Below are 22486 nucleotides of genomic sequence, written 5' to 3'. Positions count from 1 at the left end.
GGTTATTGTTCAATTGAAAATAATAACAGGAGAATAAATTGTCATTTACTAAGGCATGTTCTGTTTCAAGGCCTGATTAACAACCAACCCTCTCTCTACTAAGGGCAAGTTGGCTAATTAATAAGACATTAATTCTGTGCTTCCCACAGTGCACTTTTATTCACTTGAGTTCACACTGATTTATGTTCTTTTGTGTCCACTGTGTGCTTCTCTATGTGCACTCCCTGCATATGTACATAATGTAGTTTGTGTGTGCTTTCCTAGGTCCCACTAAAGTGTTGATATATGGACCCAAAAGTAGATGTGAGTAGATAATGCTTGTACCCAAAAGTAGAACTGAGCTTGATTATATCTTTAATAAGAGTTGCTTCTTAAAAGATAATTGATTTAAGATCTTTCTGAATCTAATTTTGTTGTATATGGTTTTCCCCGTGGATATAGAATCATTCATCCCTAGAATGAAAAACTGGAGCAAAGCAGTTAGTCTACCAGGGCTATGATGTGCTGTTAATGACACAGTATGAATATTACTACTGCTAATAATAGCCAGCATTTATCCTACATGACATTAAGCCCCAAAGGGATGGTTGTCACAATACATTATTCTTGCTCTGTGCTAGACAGTATTTTAAGTACTATACATGTGCAATTCATTGAACCTCACAGTATTCCTAAGGCAAGTACTATGTTAACATCCACATTCTGTAGATTGAGAAACAGGCACAGAACGGTTTAGAGAAAAGGAGCTTAATTGGTGGCAGAGTCAGTCTGTTGTCATAGACAATCTCTCTAGAATCCCTGTCTTTTGAAACTGCCTCTCAATATAAAATTGGTTCACATCTCAGAGTGATGGCATCTTCTAAGAGTTACTACCTCCATAGCTGTTCCTGGGCTCTGTTTATGTCATGTGAAAATACAGGCTATTAATTCCTAGAAACTTTTGAAAATTATTTTTAATCATGTTTGAACTCATAGAAAAGAAGATGGAAACTAGGAAGTACTGAAGTCTCCCCCACCCCCCAAAATTATTGTCTAATGTGCTTCCCCGGAATCTCTGTACCGTGTATGCTGGCTTATATCCTAGGTGACTGCAGACTGCCTTTTCTGGGTTCCTGTGTCCCCTGATTTCTAGCGGGGTTCAGCCAGTGGGAGACACTGGCAGAAGATTAGGGGATGGGAGGAAAAGAGAGGCGGGGATGTGTAGGGAAGGGGTGAGGAGGGGTGGGAGTAAGCCAAGGCATCATCTCGTCCGTGTATCCAGCTCCCTCCAGATTGGCCCACCACAGGTCCATCCTCCACCAGGGACCTAGCCCCTGGGCTTCGTCACACTCCTTCCCCCACTTGTCCCTCCTGTGCCTTCCTGCTGTTGCTAATCCCTGGGTTCCCTCACGACCTCCTGTTTTGGTATCCCAGTTCTTCATGACCTGTGTCATTAATTTATTCCCTGCATTAAATTCCCTTGGCTAGATATGCTTTAAGTTGTTTCTGTTTGCGTAGTTACACCCTGACTGGTGCACAAGCCATCCTCATTTTTTATTTTGTATGCTTATAAAATAGGCTAAGAGAATGCTAATGACATACTGTGTCCAGATTTCAGCAAAACTTCTAACAGACAATCTTACGATGTCCTTGTAAACAAAATGGGGGGAGTTTAGACTGGATTATTAAACAGTCTTAGATTGCTGGAGCTTATTAATGTTCAAATCAACCTGATGAAAGGGCTCTAGAGGTTTGCCAGAAGGCTCTGTCCTTGGCCATGACCTACTCAACTTTATTACCAAAGATTTAGACAAAGACTTAAAAAGCAACTTTATCAAATGTGTCTATAACACAAAGCTGGAAGGTAATTTAACTCAAATTTTGAAAAGATATACTTTGTAAGGAAAAATGGAAACTCTTGCATCCAGTTACAAAAAGTATAAAGATTTTACAGAATGGGAAAGACCAAGCTTCCCAGCATAGTATGTGGGTAATCCAGGATTTTAACTGACCACAAGCCCAATACAAGCCAGAAATTTTGACCTGTTTTTAAGAAACAGGTTGGATATCATATATTAACACATAAATGTGTAATCTAGAAAAATGGTATAGATGATCTTATTTGCAAAGCAGAAATAGAGACACAGACATAGAGAACAAATGTATGGCTACCAAGGAAGAGGGGGGGGGATGAATTGGGAGATTGGGATTGACATATAAACACTACTATGTATAAAATAGGTAACTAATGAGAACCTACTGTACAGCACAGGGAACTCTACCCAATGCTCTGGGGTGACTTAAATGGGAAGGAATCCAAAAAAGAGGGGATATATGTATATGTATAGCTGATTCACTTTGCTGTACAACAGAAACTAACACAACATTGTAAAGCAGCTATACTCCAGTAAAAATGAATTAAAAATAAAAACAGTGGGGCAAGTTCATCTTTGGTTCTCATTAGATTAGTGTCCTTATCAACTGACAAATAGTTCCACTTTTCATCTAGAGTATTACAGGAAGGCTAGGAACTTAATCTAAGATACTGCTAAATTGAAACGTCATTGTCTTCCAGCCCTTATAAGCTTTATGTCATTTATGAGTTTTATTTGCACACATTTGTTTACTTTTGCCTGGCAACAACCCAGCGGAGGATGTACTGTTACGATTTCTCAGCCTGTATATCCTCATATGGGTTCAGGTATAAGCTACCTGCCTAGCTCACTGTGTGGCCTTAGGCAAGCAAGTATGGTGCTTGCACAGAAACCCAGCTTATTTCAATAAAGTCCATTCTCACTTCAGGACAACCATACTGCATCTGGATAAGAGGGACCCAACTTTTGCAAGGTTGGGAAGCCTTTACATATAATGAGCAGTTATTCCAGGGGAAGAGACTCATGGGAACATAAAGTCTGTCTTCTAAGATTTAAAAGTCTGTCACATGAGAGAAGGAGTGGATTAATTTAAGTGGCTTCAGGGTACAACCAGGACTGATAGGATTTATAGATTTTTGCTCAATATTTTAAAAATTTCAAACAGCATTGCCCTCCAGTATGGTCACTGTCTTTGTGCAAAAAGTTGGATAAATCTCAGGCATTTTATAATAAAATGAATTTCTACATTAGGAAGAATGTTAAATTAGATAACATTAGATAAGATAATTAGGTTAGTCTAGAGTGACACCCAACTCTGAGAGTTTGATTTGTGTTTGTTTGGGGGACAAAATTAGTGAGATTTGTGATTTGTACTTATTTGTTTTATTTTTATAGTTTAACTTCAAGCCATGTAATTGTTTTTCTTATAATTTAGAATTAACATGCTCTATTTATGAAAAAACTTTAAGAGCCTGAAACAAGGAGGTAAAGCATGACTAGTGCTCGGGGTAATTACCTTCCCAAGAAATATTATGCTGTTTAACAGAATATGTCTCCAGAGTGAATGTCTGCATTTGTTCCATTTCATTCCTAGCTGTAGAATCCTATCAGGGGTGATGAGGAGAATTGTTTTGAAATACACTGAAGCTGAGAATAGAGTTTGCAAAGTGTTACTGGGTTTGCTAAGATGAACCTGTGCAAATGCAAACCGTTGGCAAAATCAGTGCCTGTGTGGCAGAGGTCCCTGAAGTGACTTATTAAAGGCCACCAGAGCGACAGCGGTTGAGAACTATAAAATTTACCTTGAGGATGCCTTTCTAGCCTTCTTCTAGCATAGCCTCTCTCCCCGCATGGGACAGTTAGATTCATGAAGGACTAGGATAATTGAGAAAGGAAAATAAAAATTATTCCAAAATTGATACAAAAACAGCAAATCTCCCCTGAGAATAAAGCATGCAGGGGAGATGAAATGTATCCCAGTGTTTCAGAATTAATTTAACATTTTGCTTTGATCATTTTTCTGGTTAGGTTTAATAAAGGGAAGTTCTCAGTCTTCATAACTACTTGCTGAGGTCTAAAAGTTAGCTTACATGATTTCCTGAAAAAGACAGCTCTGTTGTGAATTCATGATATTACACATCTTCCCTGTGAATGATCCTGAAGGGCTGGGTACTCTTGTCATGTTCATTTTTTTAAAAAACCTTGCACTGTCTGCCTCCTCCCGCCCCTTCTCCAGCTTCTTCCGAGACTTACTAATCATAACATAATTCTCACGGAAGGATTTGAGATGTACTGAAAGTACTAAGGGAAAAAATGAGGTAAAATAGTATCTGATGTTTAATTCAATGTATTATCCATTTAAAAAATGAATTTTATAGCTGTTAACAATCTCTGACAACTTGCCATTCCATAAAATGGTGATTTTTCTTTTAAGACAGATCAGTTTCCTACTCATGTACTTGATTTGGGGGGTTCAGCAAGCCCTAATAGTCTTTTTTCCTCCAAATTGACAGTGCAGAGTAGATAAAATGAGTAATGGTTAAGAATTCCTATGCTGCCGTTGGCTTCATCAGCCTTGTAGTGACTCGTGATGAATCCCTCCGAGGGGCTGGGGGGCTGGGGTGGAAGCTTTCAGGAATCATGGGACAGACCTTATTGATCTTTGCACCTTTAGTGTCCCCCACTGAGCCTAGCACTGGGGAGCCTTACGGGGAGTGTTTATGAATGAATAGCCAGGTATTGAAAATGAATTTTACAGTGAGCTGTAATTTCCTCTTTTAGAAAATAGCTTTTAGATTGCAGTTTCAAGGTACATGGTTGCTGGAGAGGAAGATGGCGAGTTTCTCCTTTAATGTCCTATATGTGAAATTTGGGGAGTTTAAAAACTTAACCGAATTGCTCCCAGATGTGTTTTGGTGCTCAAAATTTTTCAGATTATAGGGAAAATGATACAGTGTGTGTATCTTAGAGTTTGCCATGAATTCCCCTAATATATATTCAAATTCATGGAGATTTAATAACAAAAATATGAATAGTCACATTAAGTCAGATAATAGTTCTGGTCAGAATTTGCAGCCAGGTAAGTTTGGATCAGATCAAGTTTGCCATCAAATGGGTTTAAAAAAAAAAAAAAAACAACCACCCCCCACTTATTTTTCAGAGCTTTTGTGATCTTTCAGGTTATCTGTTGGCATTTGTGGACCTATAATGTTTTGTTCATTAACCAAAACCTTCTGTAGTTCTTTAATGAATCATCTTATCTTTTCTAATTTTAAGCAGGTAGATAGAAATTGTTGCTATTTCTCTCATTTCCCCAAGAAAAAAGAAAAGGTAAATATCTGAATAGAGTTTTGGGATGATTTACTAAGTACTGCCATATGTGCATCATCTCACTTCGACCTCACAGGATCCTCTGAGACAACTATTATCATCATTTTTATTTTAAAAGACAACAGAGGAATGAGGACTGAAATGACTCATTCTAGGTGCAGAGTTAGCAAGTAGCAAAATTAAGACTCAAACTCAGGTCTTTCAACTGTAGATCCCATCCTTCTTTTACCAAATCTTGTTTTCAGAGGAAAGCTTCATGAGAAGCTGGAAAGTGAGAATTTGAGTATATGCTCCTCTAGAGTTGAATGAATATATTACAAAGCCTTTTATTAATTTGAATAATTTAAGTTAGTTTGGCAGAAGTGGACTTGTAAAGTTTGAGGTTTGTTTTGATTATTTTTTAAAAGGATGTAATTTAAAAGTTTAAGCTAATTTCAAGTATAGAATAATGTATTTTGGTTATTCTCTCATGTTTAACTGTTTAGATGTGCCTGGCATCAGAGGGGGTGAAAATGGAAGAATCAAAGCTAATAAAAGCAAAAGAATCAGATGGCGGAAGAATTAAAGAATTGGAGAAGGGAAAGGAAGAAAGAGAAATAAAAATGGAGAAAATAGATGAAGCCAGGTTACAGAAAGAAGCAGAATTTGAAAAATCAGCTAAGGAAAATGTAAGAGATTCTAAGGAATTAAGAAATTTTGAGGAGCTGCGAATGGATGATATAATGGGTATAAAAATGGAAGCTCCCAAAGAAATTAAAAAGGAAGAATTAGAGGAAGATCAAAAATGTAGTCACTTCCCTGATTTTTCTTACTCTGCCAGTAGCAAGATAATAATAAGCGATGTTCCCAGTAGAAAGGATCACATGTGCCATCCTCATGGAGTTATGATCATTGAGGATCCCACAGCATTAAGCAAACCAGAAAAGCTAAAAAAGAAAAAGAAGAAAAACAAAATGGATCGACATGGAAATGATAAATCCACACCCAAGAAGACTTGCAAAAAGAGGCAGTCCTCGGAATCTGATATCGAGAGTGTCATGTACACCATTGAAGCTGTTGCAAAGGGAGACTGGGGCATCGAGAAGCTTGGAGAAACCCCTCGCAAGAAGGTCCGCACATCCTCAAGTGGCAAGGGAAGCATTTTGGATGCCAAGCCACCAAAGAAGAAAGTGAAATCAAGAGAGAAGAAAATGTCAAAGGAGAAATCCTCAGACACCACCAAAGAGTCAAGACCTCAAGATTTTATAAGTATTTCTGCGAGCAAGAACATTTCTGGTGAGGTACCAGAGGGTATAAAAGCAGAACCATTGACCCCTACAGAGGATGCATTACCACCCAACCTTTCGGGACAGGCCAAGCCTGAGGACAGTGACTGTCACAGAAAAATAGAGACTTGTGGCTCCCGGAAATCCGAGAGGTCTTGCAAAGGTGCTCTTTATAAAACCCTGGTGTCTGAGGGTATGCTCACCTCTCTGCGAGCTAATGTTGACAGAGGTAAGTGACTTCTCTAAATCTGAAAAGCACATGGAAACCTAGCAGAATTTCTCCTTTAGATGTATTGAAAAGAACCACAATAAAGAACAGTATAGTATCAAAATAATATTTTACATTTGTATAATTCTTTACGATTTATAGATTATGTACATTTGTCATTTTACCTATATGTTTTTAGCACCATTAAGGAGAGTTTCTATTCACTTTGTACATAGTTCTCAGAATATAAGTGTTCAAAGTTACTGCAACCTTTTTTTTTTTACTGGTGTTGGCTGGCTTTTTGTTTTGAAGGATCAGTATTGCATGTGTAGAGCTCTTAAGTCTGGTTTTTAAAATTGATGGAAATAATTTTCTGAAACAAGCAGATATGTTTGGCAGAATCTTGACCTATAGACTCTAGAAGCAAATAACTTATCTAGCCCTCCCCACTAGGTAATCAAAACTGTAGTTGAAGTGAAGAGCTCTTTAAAACATAACAGTATCCAGAAACCAGTTAATATATATACCTTTATTCCATAGAGTGTTTCATATAAATTTATCTATTTTAAAATACAGTATCTGGCTACGGGACTACCTGTAGCCCAGCTAAATTCCAACTATAGAGATGTGTGAAAATAGGTCTAACAAGTCCTGAATGAAGATCCTTGAGAGTACATAGTTCTCCAGGGATGTCATTCCAGTAAGTCTTGGGGAAATTAGAATTAATAGTGCATACCAGAAAAGGGCTCCCACACCTCAGCCTGATTATCTAATGGAAAAGCTAGTAGTATTGATAGTTAGTCTGTCTCATGAGTCATGTAGCACCTGCTATGATGAGACTGTGGATCTCAGAGTGTGTAAGTTACTTTTTTGCATGTTCTGTTATTAAAGGTGGTCCATCAGGAATCACTCTGAGGAATCTGAAATAGTTACAAATGGCATCATGCAAATGATATCTAAGGGGTCAGGAGGTCACTTGTGAAGCAACTAAGATGATTTCCCTTCCATCCCAATATACCAAGCACACTCTTTCTTTTGAATTTCCTTAGGGAAACGAAGCTCAGGAAAAGGAAACTCCTCTGATCACGAAGGGTGTTGGAATGAAGAAAGCTGGACATTTAACCAGAGTGGGACCAGTGGAAGCAAGAAGTTCAAGAAGACAAAGCCAAAGGAAGACTCTCTCCTTGGGTAAGTGTCTGTGAGCACAGTCAGACACACAGCACAGACCCCAAATGTGGTGGTATTTTCAAGGTAAACAGATCACTAACTGCTTGTTCTTTGAGTATCCAGTCAGCACTTCCTGCCATCTTAGTAAGCACATGAAGAAATACAAATCAAGTGTATCGCATGATTCCTGCTGTTAGCATGGTTGTGTGAGTGATAGTGTCATCATGTTTTAAGTATAGTACAAAATGTGTAGATTTTAGACTTAGGCCTGAGTTTGAATGGAGGTCCACCTTGTATTAGTGGCGTTACATTGTATATGTTTTTACGTTTACAATGCATCTCCAGGATGCGTTTCTCATCTGAAGTTTATGATGGATATTATATAAGTATGTTTATACTTTGCTAATTTTACATACTGTATGTACTTCATTTAATATTTCTGAAGGTTATGTACATGTTTATAAAATAATGACAGCTGAAAATGTAGATAAAATTATATTTCTGCCTCTGACTTTGTTTTGTGTAAACCATGTTCTAATGCTCTGAGATTAAAATATTAGATTCAGTATTCTCTTGATACAGAGAATATTCAGCAATTAATTATGTATTAAAATGCAGTATCAAGAAGGAGCATACATCAAGATAAAATCATTAAGAATTATTTCATTTTTTATTATATAAAGCAGACTCCTAATACCAATCTTAACAGAAAGCATTTTGTTAGGAGATTCAGTACTTTCTATTGGTGAAGAAATCATCTGTATATTCAGTTATACTGCTTTACGAATCCTTTGAGATTTCTCATTAGCCCAATTTGAAAAGAATACATTGACTAGAAATAAGTACATTTTAATATATTTTCCATACTTTTTCATAAGTACGTTAGAGGCATGCAAATTTTATGCATTTGGGAGTATTATATTTGGTTTATCCATAAATATTTGCATTTCTCTTTGTGGGATAGTGTACTTTTTCAACTGGACGTTACAGTGCTTTAAGGTCTGGTTAATCTTAAGGCCCTCATCATACAGTGGGAGGGTGGAAAATATTTCTTGTGATGATGATTCCTCAGTATTATTTATATCAAGATGATATATTTATATATTATATATTTTGTTTCTAATGTTTTTAAAAGTCCAAAGTAGTTCAAATTAGTTTTGCTGACATTATGCTTAAAGAATGACATGAAAATCCTCACATTTGTCATTGTCAAATACAAAAGTATTTGCACGATTTTCTTAAAAAGTGACAATCGAGCGTCAGGACCAGTGCTCTATATCTCCTGGAACTGCCAGTGCCCTGTGGGTCTACAGAGACTGAGAAGGAAGCAGGTATTGTTGCAAACAGTATGAAGGCCAGGGGAATTAAGTAGGCATGAAGGCTCCCCAGCAGAAAGTTCTCTGGTGCTTCCATTTGAAACTGCTGAAGCTATGAGAGAGATATTTTTACCAGTCTTCTTTGAGGAACAAGAAAAGTGAAACAATCTTTTGAAAATCTGTTCCTGAAAAGAGATTGGGGTGTGGGGTGTTTTTGTTTGTTTTAATCATTTCTAAGGAAGCCACATGTATTTAACTGGGAGTGTGGTTCTCTACAGGCTAAATCGGTGATAAAACTCTGATCTTTCCTCATCTCCCTTCTTTAAATATTGGCCTATCCGAATCAGACTATCTGGGTTTGCTTTGTTTGGAACATGCCAACATAGTTCATGAGCAGTGAAAAATGCCAAATCCTGTCAGTCTTCTCTGAGATTTCTAAATGAGCATTTTAAACCTTTTTATCGCAGAAAATAGCCAAGGAAAATTCACTCAGTATTGGCAGTTCTACTTTTATAGACTTCTCCACGAAAAACATAGGTAATTATTCTAGTTGAAAAAAGAAGGGACCTTGCATTTCGTATTTTTCTTGTGGTTCTCCAGAGTATCTGAAAAATTTATGACATATAGATAGCTTTCTGACAGCATCTGGTTAGTATCAGATAGTATCTGATTTTCCATTAGTATAAATGTTGATTAACTGAAATGAGAAAAGACAGTTTTATTAAGGGAGGAACATCACTCCGACCCATCACCCTTCACTGCTTTGTTAGAACTTAGTAGTGGCCTTTTTCAGTTGGCCATTCTGATGGTCATCTGAGTGTCTTATCTCTGCTCCCAATTCCTGTACATTTCTCCAAAACTGAGAACAGTCTTAAGTGGACACACCTCAAGGACATCCCTCAGGTAGCAGCCTAACACGTTAACTTCTTGTAAGTTGGTACTCAAAGCTGCTCTCTTCTCAGTACGCTTTCCATTTTCCATCTACCAAGCACAGCAGTTCTCCTGCAGCTTCTCCCATCTGTTTGGGTTGCATCTTAGCTAATAAGTCTCACTATAAATGAAAGCCAGCAGCCAGCCTAGGATCCAGCAGGCATACTGCCATTGCTGTGAGGGGGACTTAGAGACAGTCAAAAGCAACCCAAGGATTTCCCAACTTTGCTGGTGGCTTGCTGGTGGCATTTATGAAGTCATTTGTGGTTTGCGTTAAAGCAATGTTGCCTCTCTGCCAGTTGTGTTCTTTGAAAACTGGCTTTACTTTTCTCATTGAGTGTCTTGTCCTCATCCTGGTCAACTGCCCAGAATTTTTTTCTAATATTGAGAACATTTGTTTGCATTTTCTTTGTGTGTGTATATTTTAATCACGTACTAGTCAATAATTTTTTTAAATTAAGCTTACAAAATTACCAATATACCATACTATCAGTAAGCTTGCATACACACACACACACACACACACACACACACACACACACACACACACACGAGAACCTTTAGAATGAGAAACTTGTCTGGATGGAATATGCTTTGTATTGAACTTAATGAAAAATTCCCATCACACACACACACACACACACACACACACACACACACACGAGAACCTTTAGAATGAGAAACTTGTCTGGATGGAATATGCTTTGTATTGAACTTAATGAAAAATTCCCATGCCAATGGAAAGAACAGCAAATTCTCCACTTTAAAAATATTCTGCTATTTTTATATAATGTTTCTACTTTTCTAAGGTAATAACCTGTTGTGTGAGTTTATGAAGAAAATTGTGTTGGTAAATCTCAAGCATTTCTGAAAAGATGTATTTTGTCCTTGCACAGAATTTATTAATAATGCCCTAATTTTTAGGGACCCCATTTTCAAATGGAATATCTTAAAATATATCTTAAATCATTTTCTGTTTAAATATTTACATCATGTGCTGATTGATTCTATCCCCTCCCCTCTTTTATTAGCTCAGCAAAGCTGGATGAAGAATTTGAAAAGAAATTCAACAGCCTCCCTCAGTATAGTCCTGTTACATTTGACCGGAAATGTGTACCTGTCCCAAGAAAAAAGAAGAAGACTGGAAATATGTCCTCAGAACCGACTAAAACCAGCAAAGGTTAGATGTGTGCTGTACTTTCCTGCAGTGTGGTCAGAATCTAACTGAAGCCTCTTCTCAGCGTCTGCAGCTCGCTTTAGATAATGTAATTGTGTTTACAGTTGAAGCAGCGAGTTGGAATTTCAGGTTGCTTTCCAAGATTATCTTGGTTCCTGCCTTACTTCTCTCTCTCTTCTTTCCTTCCTAAGTCTCTTCAGCCTTTGTCCTTTGGCATCTCAGCCTATACATTTGCCCATAAGTGTGTAGCTCTTTTGAAAGTGTTATACATGGTCTTCGACCTCCTGCTCTCCAGAATTCAGATTGGGAATGTTGAGCTTCTCTTGAGCAGAAACTGCTGGCTGAGCCTAATTCTCCCGTTCCCTGTCTGTCTGCAACAGGTTGGACTCTGGGGCAATGAAATCCTTCCATTCACCTAATAGGGAGACTCTATTCTTTACTGGCATTGTGAATCAAATGAAAATAAAACTCCCTGTATTACGCCGGCAATATAATTTTTATTGGTTTCGTTAAATTTAGAAAAATGCTGTGTTTTCAAGAAATATCAGATTCTCCTCTGTGTATATCAAGGAAGCTTTTTAAATTATCAGTGTGACTTGGGTAGATCTCAGCACTCATTAGGGGCAGCACTGTAGTTCCTAGAGGGGTTTTAAAGAGTGGGGAGGGCTTCCCTGGTGGCGCAGTGGTTGCGCGTCCACCTGCCGATGCAGGGGAGCCGGGTTCGCGCCCCGGTCTGGGAGGATCCCACGTGCCGCGGAGCGGCTGGGCCCGTGGGCCATGGCCGCTGGGCCTGCGCGTCCGGAGCCTGTGCTCCGCAACGGGAGAGGCCACAGCAGAGGGAGGCGCGCATACCACAAAAAAAAAATAAATAAATAAATAAAAAATAAAGAGTGGGGAGTGCCTTTTCAGTGGTCTCAACACCTGGGACCACCGTTACATTTGTGGGGCAGGGGCTGGGGTTCTAAACATCCAAACCCACTCAGGACATTCAAGTACAATCAAGAATTGTCCTACCCTAAACGACAGTATTGCTCCCAGTGAGAAACTCGTCTTCTGATTTTACTTTAGGTCTAAAGGTTGATAGGCAGATATACCTCTAGTTTTCCATACAGATGTGAAAGACTTCATTTGGTAGCTCTCCTATAAGGGTAGTGAATGGAGAGATGAAGAACTAGTGTGGCCAAGGTTTTGTTGTTTCCAGGATCGAATTCTGAGCAGGATTTGGTAGATTTCTCATAATTACCCTGTAAAAGAGGCTACCTGTTGCTTGCTTTATGGCAAATCATATTAATTCTTTTGTGTGTGTGTATTTTAGTTGGATAGATGGATAGATGATGACATATATCTTTACATAAATCTTGCCAAAATCTAGCAGTCATGGATAATGATCAAACATAAATGTTAACGAGGATATATAATTTCATGGATTTGGGGAAGTCTATGAGGTATATATCTAGGGAAAAATTATGTCTGAAGAAACCTAAACCCTTTTCCCTCAAGACCTAAAACCCCCATTGTACACTGGAATTGAAACAGCTGAGGATACCTGTATCTCAGGATGAATCTGAAAGGTTGAAAAAAATTCTCCCTTCATGATTAAAGGCAGGGAAGAATGTAAAAGTGATTTTAGAATTAGCTTGGTTTTCTGCTGTGGTTAATAAAAACAAGTCTAGTGAATAAAGAACTAAAAAGAAACGTTGCATCACCAAGTTTGCTCATCTGGGAAAATAAAATAGGGTTGTTCTGAGGTCTCCCAAGATAGGTAGGAAAGAAATAAAGCAGCTTGTTGACAGGTAGGTAGCTGAGCACTGTAATAGATTGCCAAATGAAATGACAGTCCTTGTGCCCCAGAGATATTTAGGAATAGGTAAAGTAGTCCATGAGCCCAAAGATGCCAGGTATCGTCAGCCCCATAATTCTTGGATTTAAAGTTGCTGATAAATACCTGACAAGCTAATAAAATGGAACTTAACTGATATTGCTGTGCAGGATGTATTCTCTTCCTCCACTCCTTGCAGTTGGAGACATTCATTTTAGAGCTCTGAAGTTGGCCGAATTATCTTTCAGGGACAGTAACAATAGATTTATCTTTATAAAGCTATAAAACCCTGAAGTTAGGATGTATTTTCATGAGACCTTCTCTTGGGTCTTGGTTGTCTGTTATATGTTTTTCCTCTCCCAGCTGAGATTAACAGTATTTCTTTTGCTATGAAATAGCTTTTTGGAGTTTTGGATTATACTTTATACAATATCACCTTAACTCTTCCATTATGCCTCTCAAGCCACAGAGTCACTGGTTCTTATACAGTATATCAGTAATTACATAGGTAGGAGGTCTGTCAAGGCTTTAGGTTTTGCTCTGCATTCCGACTTGTGGAGCAAAATGCCATTAAAATAAAGCAGAAATTAAATAATATATTCTCTATTTAGCAAACTAAAGAAATAGTATTTGTGGCTGATTGTAATTTGGCATTAGCAGCGCCAGTGTACTATCCTACAAGTTATTAATGAAATTATCATACCAGCTGTGCTGTAATTGCCTGATCTTTAGAGGATAGAGGAGATTGTTTTCTTAGAGTCTAGACCCTTTGCATCTTTACATAATGAATTGTTCAAAGCAAACATTGTGAGTGAGATCATTAGTTCTTTAGTAAAGGAGCGAGTGTTCATAGGAAAACACGTTTTTTCTCCAACAGTTTGCCATTTGTCTGTATTTTATTTTCTCCTATATTTGTTATTCACCACTTATTACATTTTTTCCCTGCCTTACTTTTTTAGCTCCTCCAGGTTATATGTATAGAATTTTTATGAAATGTAATTTCTAGAGGAAAATGATTATGTATGCATTTATATAGTTACATATCTCAAAATCATAGCACCTGCTTGGGCTTACAATTCTGTTTTTCCAGTGGTCTTCTTATTTATATCTGTATTTCTAAGTAGCCTTCCCCTTTTCCATCGTTCCCTCCACTATCTCTGCCCTGTCCCTTATGTCTATGTAATAGGTCTTGTCAGAAACTTTACAATAAAAAGGGATGAAAATAATTGTCACCTTCCTCCAACGAGGCTCAGACTACATGATAGTAGGCTTACTATATAGATGATTTAGGAATAGAATTTCCCTTTGCTTCAAAGAACAAATTATCCAGGAAATTATAATCCATCTAACTCACAATGCAGGTCAACTGAAGCAACCCATTCCTATAGTGTTTTCTGGTTTCTCTCCCACAGTTACTTATATATATTCAAATGAAAGCTTTGAATTATAAATCTAAATTTAATTGTAACTTCTTAAGAGGTTTGTTTTTTTTTTTTTTTTTTTTTTGGTATGCGGGCCTCTCTCTGTTGTGGCCTCTCCCGTTGCGGAGCACAGGCTCCGGACGCGCAGGCTCAGCGGCCATGGCTCACGGGCCCAGCCGCTCCGCGGCATGTGGGATCCTCCCAGACCGGGGCGCGAACCCGGTTCCCCTGCATCGGCAGGCGGACGCGCAACCACTGCGCCACCAGGGAAGCCCAAGAGATTTGTTTTGACACATTATTTTAAGTGTTTATTTACTCTTAATGTATGAAGCACTTTTTACAAAAGTTTCAGAAGTCGGAGTGCTCTGTAAAATAGTAATTTTCAAGCAAAGTAGGGTCATGGAGAAAAAGTTAATTGAGTTCAATTTAGAGTGTTTAAATTATGCCTGAGCTTGACCCTTGACTTAATTTCTCCTCCCTTATCTCTATCTTTTCACATTGTTTTTTAGCCCATTAACAAACATACTGTTGGTCTTTCTCATCTTTTTTCCAATTCACACACATACACTGCAAGATTGAAATTTCAAAGGTGAAGGATTTGAGATTTTAAAAAATCACAGTGGAATACAAGAAGCAGGTTTACAAAATTAAAGATTGAGGACAGAAACCCCTGTTTGGGATTGAGCCAAACTGAGGATACTTTCTGTGCTGAAGAGCTGAAATGTGATGAAAGCCAGGCCATCCTTTCCTATCAGGAAGTGATAGCTTCCAGGTTGGGCAGAACTCTGTTTTTCGCCCTGTAACTGTTTGAGAGTCTTCACTGCCACCAGACATTTTCTTGAACATGGTGACAGCACATTTGCATGTATAAAAGGTATACCTAATATAATCCTAGTTTTTTTTTTTTTAAACAAGGCATGTATGTCTAGCGCACTAAGGTGACCCCTTCCCCTCAGTGAATCCTAACTTGATTGTGGCTGGTTTACTTGAACTTACTCCAATCCACAGATTCATATGCCCAGCAGCTGGGAGCACTTTGGTATAAATTATTTTTTTAAATAAATTTATTTATTTTATTTATTTATTTTTGACTGCATTGGGTCTTTGTTGCTGCACGTGGGCTTTCTCTAGTTGCAGTGAACAGGGGCTACTCTTCGTTGCGGTGCACGCGCTTCTCATTGCGGTGGCTTCTCTTGCTGCGGAGCCCGGGCTCTAGAGCACAGGCTCAGTAGTTGTGGCGCACGGGCTTAGTTGCTCCCCGGCATGTGGAATCTTGCCCGACCAGAGCTCAAACCCGTGTCCTCTGCATTGGCAGGCAGATTCTTAACCACTAGGCCACCAGGGAAGCTCTGCTATAAATTATTGCAAAGGAATTTGTTTCACTGGTCATTCATCACTTATGTGTTCATTACAGAAATGACAGCCTGGTCTTAGAATAAACCTTCTTCCCTTTTTATAGCTTAAAAACATGAAACTATAGAAACTGGGCGTTAAGCCACCACCACTGTAGTTATGCCGAACACTTGTTTCCTGTAATAGTTCTCCAGAGCAAGGTTCACTTAATTCACCTTCCTTGCTGACCTTGAAAAGTTTTCATACCATGCTAATACTGAAATGGTTCCTATGTCACTACACTTCTCAGCCAAAACATGTCCATTTTTCAGCAAACCATGAACAACATTAATGTTTTGGAAAAGTTATTGTTACTGTCTCTATGGCACTCCTCTTAGCCTCTCAGATTGTGGTTTGTCTCTGCTATTTTCTACCCAGCTGTGAAGTTGGGGTGCCAAAGAGATTGATACCTTCAAAACACAGGTCATCCAGCCCAAAAATGTAAGTGGAGTCCTAAGCTAGTTTATATGCCAGCAACAGGTGATTTTGTCATAAGGAAGTGGAAGCTGATACAAACAATCTTTCACGAAATTTGGTAGGAAGATGAGGAGATGAGATGGCATGGAAACGTGAGATGGTGTTTTAGTGAAAGACAGTTGCCAGTTCTTTGCTTTCTGAATGATTCCTTCTAAAACTCTTTTCTCTGCTTTTGACTTCCTACCTTCTTTTCCCTCCATGGACATTTCTATGTTAATAGAATAATTAACTATGGAAAAAATAGTAGTATATGTGCTATTTATTACAAACTTTGACTTTATTTTCCTTGAACAAAATATCAAACATATGTACCATACTGGTGGGCAGGAATCAAATTGTTCACTTCTTGACTCTAAAATTACTGCTTTTCGGTGAATACCATCATATCTTATCTATTACTCCTTCAAGTTTGTCACTTTCTTTTTTATCTGAACTTGTCATTTGCTTAGATTTGTTTTATAGTTATAGTTTGGGGATGGCTAGCAGCAAGGAGGTTTAAAAATATAAGTTTACAGGAGCTCTTCTCTGTACTAAACCACCCTGGATGTTCTTATTTTATGTTAAAATTGGCAAGCTCTATATTTAGTTTTGTCCTTAAATTATACTTTTTAGATTTGTCTGAGTATGGTTTGGTCTGAAAATATGTATTCTATTCTTCTTTCTTAACCCATTCCATACATCAAATCAGTTTGCTTCTGTGAACCACTTCCTTATCCCATTGTCCTCATACACAGTGATAAACACAGAAATCATTCTCCCTGTGAGGCAATAGCTTATTATTACTAAATTATTTTCCTATGGGTAAATCACTAGGATCCTTATGGTCCTGAGAAGTCTCAGAATTGTTTTTCTGCTTTCTTCTTCTTCTGTTTTCTGTGATTACCCATGTATCTGTCATTCATGTGCACTGGCCTGCAGTTTCCTGGATTGTATAAAATACATATGAGTAATTGCAAATGGACTATAGAGAATACCTATAATATTAGTGTAGATTGTATACATGATATATTTTCTTTGTATTTGTTAAATTTATTTTCTTTCCCTTTTTGCTCACTCCCCCCCACCCCAAAAAAAGAACAAATAAGAAGTGTTTTCTGTTTCCATTTCAGATCACCACCACCCAATTCAGAAGTATTTGCTATTGATTATTTAGAAGGATGACTTGGTGTAGTCATCAAAAAACACTTGTACACCTTTATGTTATCATTAATAACAGCAAAAACTGTCATTTCTTGAGCTCTTTATTGATGCTATCAGTGTTTTAAGAGCTTTATTTATTTGTGCATGCAACAGTATTGTTGAGAATCAGTCATGTGTTAAGCACCACTCTAGGCATGTAGAATATATCTGTGAATGAAAACAAAGAACCCTGCTGCCAAGGAAGTTACATTTTAGTGGGACTACCAGGAATAAACAAGCCTAAACAATAAGAAAAGTATATAATGTATCAGAAGGTGAGCAATGATATGGAAAAAAGAATAGTTTTGATAGAAGGCCAAATATCAACAAAGAAGGAGAAGACTTGAACACTATACAACAGCTAGACCTAACAGATATATATAGAATGCTCCACCCAACAAAGTTTTGACAGAAGGCCAAATATCAACAAAGAAAGAGAAGACTTGAACACTATACAACAGCTAGACCTAACAGATATATATAGAATGCTGCACCCAAAAATAGCATCATATACATTTTTCTCAGGTGGACATGGAACAGTCTCCAGAATACACAGTATGCTGGGACATTTAACAAACCAGTAAATTTAAAAGGATTGAAATAATTCAAATTATGTTTTCTGACCACAGTGGAATGAAATTAAAAATGAACAGCAGGAAAAAATTTAGAAAACTCAAAAATATGTGGAAATTAAACAACACACTCTAAATAACCAATAAGTCAAGGAAGAAATCAATAGGGAAATATGAAAGTACTTTAAGATGAATAAAATGAAAACATAGCATACTAAAATTTGTAGGATATAGCCAAAGCATTGCTTAGAGGGGAATTTATAGGTATAAATGCATATATTAAGAAAGAAGAAAGATCTCAAATCAATAACATAACCTGTCTTGAGACACTGTTAGAAGAACAAACTAAACCTAAAGGAAGTAGAAGAAAAGAAATAATAAAGATTAGAGAGGAGATTAATGAAATGAAATTAATTAAAGAATAGGAAAACAATAGAGAAAATCATTAAAACCAAAAGCTAATTCTTTGAAAAGAACAACAAATTTGATAAATGTTTAGCTAGACTGACCAAGGAAAAAAAGAAGACTCAAATCATTAGAATCAGAAATGAAATAGGGGCCATTACTACCAACCTTACAAAACTGGAAAGGATTATAAAGGAATACTATGAACAGTTATATGCCAGTAAATTAGATAACCTACATGGAACAGATAATTACTAGAAAGACACAAACTACCAAAACTGACTTAAGAAGAGGTAGACAATCTGAATAGACCTATAGCTAGTGTAAAGATTGAATTTAGTAATTGAAAAAGTACCAGACCCAGATGGCTTCACCACTGAATTCTTCCAAACACTTAAAGAATTAATACCAGTTTTTCATAAGCTTGTCCATGATATTGGAAGAGGAGGGAACACTTCCCAACTCATTCTATGAGGCCAGTATTATACTAATGTCAAAACTAGACAAACACATCACAAAAAAGAAAAATTGCAGACCACATCTCTAACAGAAATGGACACAGAAATCCTTAACAAAATACTAACAAACTGAATTGATATAAGAATTATAGGGCTTCCCTGGTGGCGCAGTGGTTGAGAGTCTGCCTGCCGATGCAGGGGACACGGGTTCATGCCCTGGTCCGGGAAGATCCCACATGCCGCACAGCGGCTGGGCCCGTGAGCCATGGCCGCTGGGCCTGCGCGTCCGGAGCCTGTGCTCCACAACGGGAGAGGCCACAACAGTGAGAGGCCCGCGTACCACAAAAAAAAAAAAAAAAAAAAAGAATTATATACTGTGACCAATTGGTATTTTACCCCAGGAATGCAGGGTTGGTTTAACATCCAAAAATCAGTTGATGTAATTTACCATATCAGTAAAACAACAACAAAGAAAAATCCACAGGATCATCTCAATAGACGTAGAAAATGTAGAAAAAGCATTTGACAAAATTCAACACCTTTTCATGATTCACACCCAACAAACTCAGAAATAAAAGGGAACTTATTAATAAACCTGATAAAAGACACACACAAAAAAAGAAACCTCGCAACTAGCATTATGCTTAATGGTGAAAGATTTGTTGCTTTCCCCCTAAGATAGGGAATAAAGACAAGGATGTTCACTCTCACCGTTTCTATCCAACATTATAGTGGAGGTTCTAGCCAGGGCAGTCTGGGATAGGGAGAGTACAGATATTGGGAGGGGTGATAGCTAAAGAATATGGGATTTATTTTTGAGGTGGTAAAAATGTTCTAAAATTGATGGTGGCTGCAAATATTTGTGAATATAAAAACCATTTTATTGTATACTTTAGATAGGAGCACAGATAGTTTGCCTCTGGCAGGAAGGCAGGGCATGTGGATGCAGACACTGGCAGGTGGGTAGATGCAGCAGGAGCAGCTTATAGAGCTTCTAATTTTTAAATTCTCCCTTCAGCCCTGTGACTTGGGCACTATTATTATCCCCATTTACACACGAGGAAACAGAAGTTATGGAAAATGTCAGTTTCACATAGGAATATCAGCAAAGTGTAGAAAGCAACCTGCTTTTTGGAGGTCAGTGCTGTTGTTGGCATTTCTGATGGGTGACTGAAAAATCCCAATTCTCTTTTCTTTATGTGAAAAAACAGATACAGTCTGAGACTTCTCCCCACTCCCCTCCCCCCACCACCCTCCAAAAAAAAGTTTTGGCAAATATTTTTCTATTTTTAAATCACTTTTTTTCCTCCTAGAATATCCTCAGAATAGGCTAGAAAGCTGTCAGGCCAACCTGAAAGTTGTCCTCAAACTGCTGTCCTTGTGAAAATCAGTTTCTTAGAGATGAAATGCCAGTGCCATCCTTTCCTTCATGGTATTTAGGAATCTAAAGTAAAATCTTTTCTTTATTACAGACTACATCTACTCTGCTGTTATTGGTTGTGGTCTGTCTCTAGTCACTAAATCTGCAGTTTCTGCTGAGGGAGTCCCAGCCCTAATGGAGACTTCTGTCCAATATATTTCTAAGGAAAATCTCACTGGTTTTTTAGTAAGTCTAGGGAAGGACGCTAAGCACGAGTTAGATGAGAAAAGATGCAAGATGACATTTCTTGTGAATCAGTTTGCTTATTCCACAAGCTGGGGGAGGGTGTAATTGTTTAGAAACACAGTATTTTTTTATGAAACATTGTGAATTTTAAATATATTTATATTAATATTGTCTGTAGGTCCTTTCCAGTCTCAGAAAAAGAACTTATTCCACAAAATTGTCAGCAAATATAAGCACAAAAAGGAGAAGCCTAATGTTCCGGAAAAAGGTATTGGTGCCTTCCATCCTCCATTAAGATTTCTTGGCCACGTCCATTGTGAATTCATCTTTGAGTGATGCTTCACTGCACCGCCTTTGCCTCTACCTCCCCTTTGCTTGCTTCAATGTCATCTGCTCCTGACGCAGGCACATTCATTGTTTCTAGATTCTGCAGCTAATTGCAAAGAGAGATCTTCTTCACTTGGATTCCTACTGAAATCCCATGTTTGTCTCTATTTTCAGAGTCCCATATGAATCCTAAAATTGCTTCTTTTTATTTGTATTTGATGCATTTTCTAATTTAGTCTTCTTGAGCTCTTCTCCACTTATTTTCTTTGACTATTCTTGTTTTTTTCATGTTTGGCAGCCTTCATAGCAGGACCACATTTTCCTGCCTCCTGAAATCTTACCAGTTTCGTATTCGTATGAAAGTCCCACAGTTGCTATACTTTCTCTGACACTTGAGGATTCTTGTCCAGGAGGATTCCACTCCTACATCGTAACCTATCTCTCTTCTTTTTTTCTGTTTATATACTTTGTCAGACTCTTCCCACCTCCTTCAGTCACATAACTGTTATTTCCAGAGGGCACTAGAAATATACGCACTCTACCCTCCCTTTACTCTGAGCATCTGTCTCGTTATTATGATCTGGATAGGCCCTTGAACCTCCTCAGGGCTCATCTGAAGATTTGTCTCTTCTCACAGGTCAGGCTCCTATTCTTCTTTCACACAGAAGATAAATCCCATCTAATTCAATATAGCCACGTGTCCTGGAAGTCAGGCTTTCTCTAGCGTCTCCTGCATGTTAGTGTCATGACTGCCATGAGCCTGATGCCCATTTGCATCCTACTTGCATGGCCAGATGTGGAGCCTTTCGTGTTTCTGGAATGAGGCTTTAAATGCAGCTGTCTTCCATGTGTAGACATACGTGCCTCTGTGTTCCTGTGTGTAACCTTTTACTTAATTTGGGTTTTATTTTCACCTCTACGTTAGCCTCTTAGTTTTGTTTTGTATGTTAATATTTATTCTCTTCTTCCAGTGGAGAAAGATCACTCTTTAGGTAAAATGGCAGCTTTTATTCTTACCTTTTAACCAGTCTTCAGGTTATCTTGATTAAAGTCATAGAAATTATCCAACAACATAGTTTTAAAAAGGCAAATTTGTTTACTTTTAATGCATTTCCTATATGGCCTAATTATTTTAGTTGGCAAATGCAGTTTTGAGACTTAAGTAGTTGAAGTAAAATTCTGCTTCATTTGTGTGATAATGCTTTTTATTGAAGTGGTTTTGTGTATTGTCTTATTTTTATAGTGTATGTGTCTATACTAGGGGTAGAGTTTCACTTTCCTTTTCTGTTGCTGTTTTTTTAGGAAGTGGGGATAAATGGTCAAACAAGCAACTCTTCTTGGATGCCATTCACCCTACAGAAGGTAAAAGAAGCAACATTCATTGTATCATTTCAGGTAGTCTGTGCTGGAAATGGCATAAGTTTTGTAGGTTTAACCTGGCATAATTTTTTTTTTTTTTTTTTTCGGTACGCGGGCCTCTCACTGTTGTGGCCTCTCCCGTTGCGGAGCACAGGCTCCGGACGCACAGCCTCAACGGCCATGGCTCACGGGCCCAGCCGCTCCGCGGCATGTGGAATCTTCCCG

The 22486-nt window shown here is 38.0% G+C and overlaps 1 protein-coding gene across 12 annotated transcripts in view; it reads left to right on the top strand.

The window, feature by feature from the left end:
* BBX (BBX high mobility group box domain containing) overlaps window positions 1-22486 on the top strand; it is a 291235-nt gene that overhangs the window by 253824 nt on the left and 14925 nt on the right. For 11 of the 12 annotated variants that reach the window (XM_028493704.2, XM_055085732.1, XM_055085733.1 and 8 more), the window contains 5 exons: window positions 5669-6677; window positions 7706-7844; window positions 11101-11249; window positions 20754-20843; window positions 22205-22264. In XM_028493704.2, the coding sequence (XP_028349505.2) occupies window positions 5669-6677; window positions 7706-7844; window positions 11101-11249; window positions 20754-20843; window positions 22205-22264 (1447 nt within the window). The remainder of the gene's footprint in view (window positions 1-5668; window positions 6678-7705; window positions 7845-11100; window positions 11250-20753; window positions 20844-22204; window positions 22265-22486) is intronic. The other variant, XM_055085734.1, reaches the window with a different exon arrangement.

This window comes from Physeter macrocephalus, chromosome 1, assembly GCF_002837175.3.
Source record: "Physeter macrocephalus isolate SW-GA chromosome 1, ASM283717v5, whole genome shotgun sequence".
Lineage (NCBI taxonomy): Eukaryota > Metazoa > Chordata > Mammalia > Artiodactyla > Physeteridae > Physeter > Physeter macrocephalus.
Note: the sequence above shows the minus strand (reverse complement) of the source record. Positions and strands in the feature narration are given on the sequence as shown.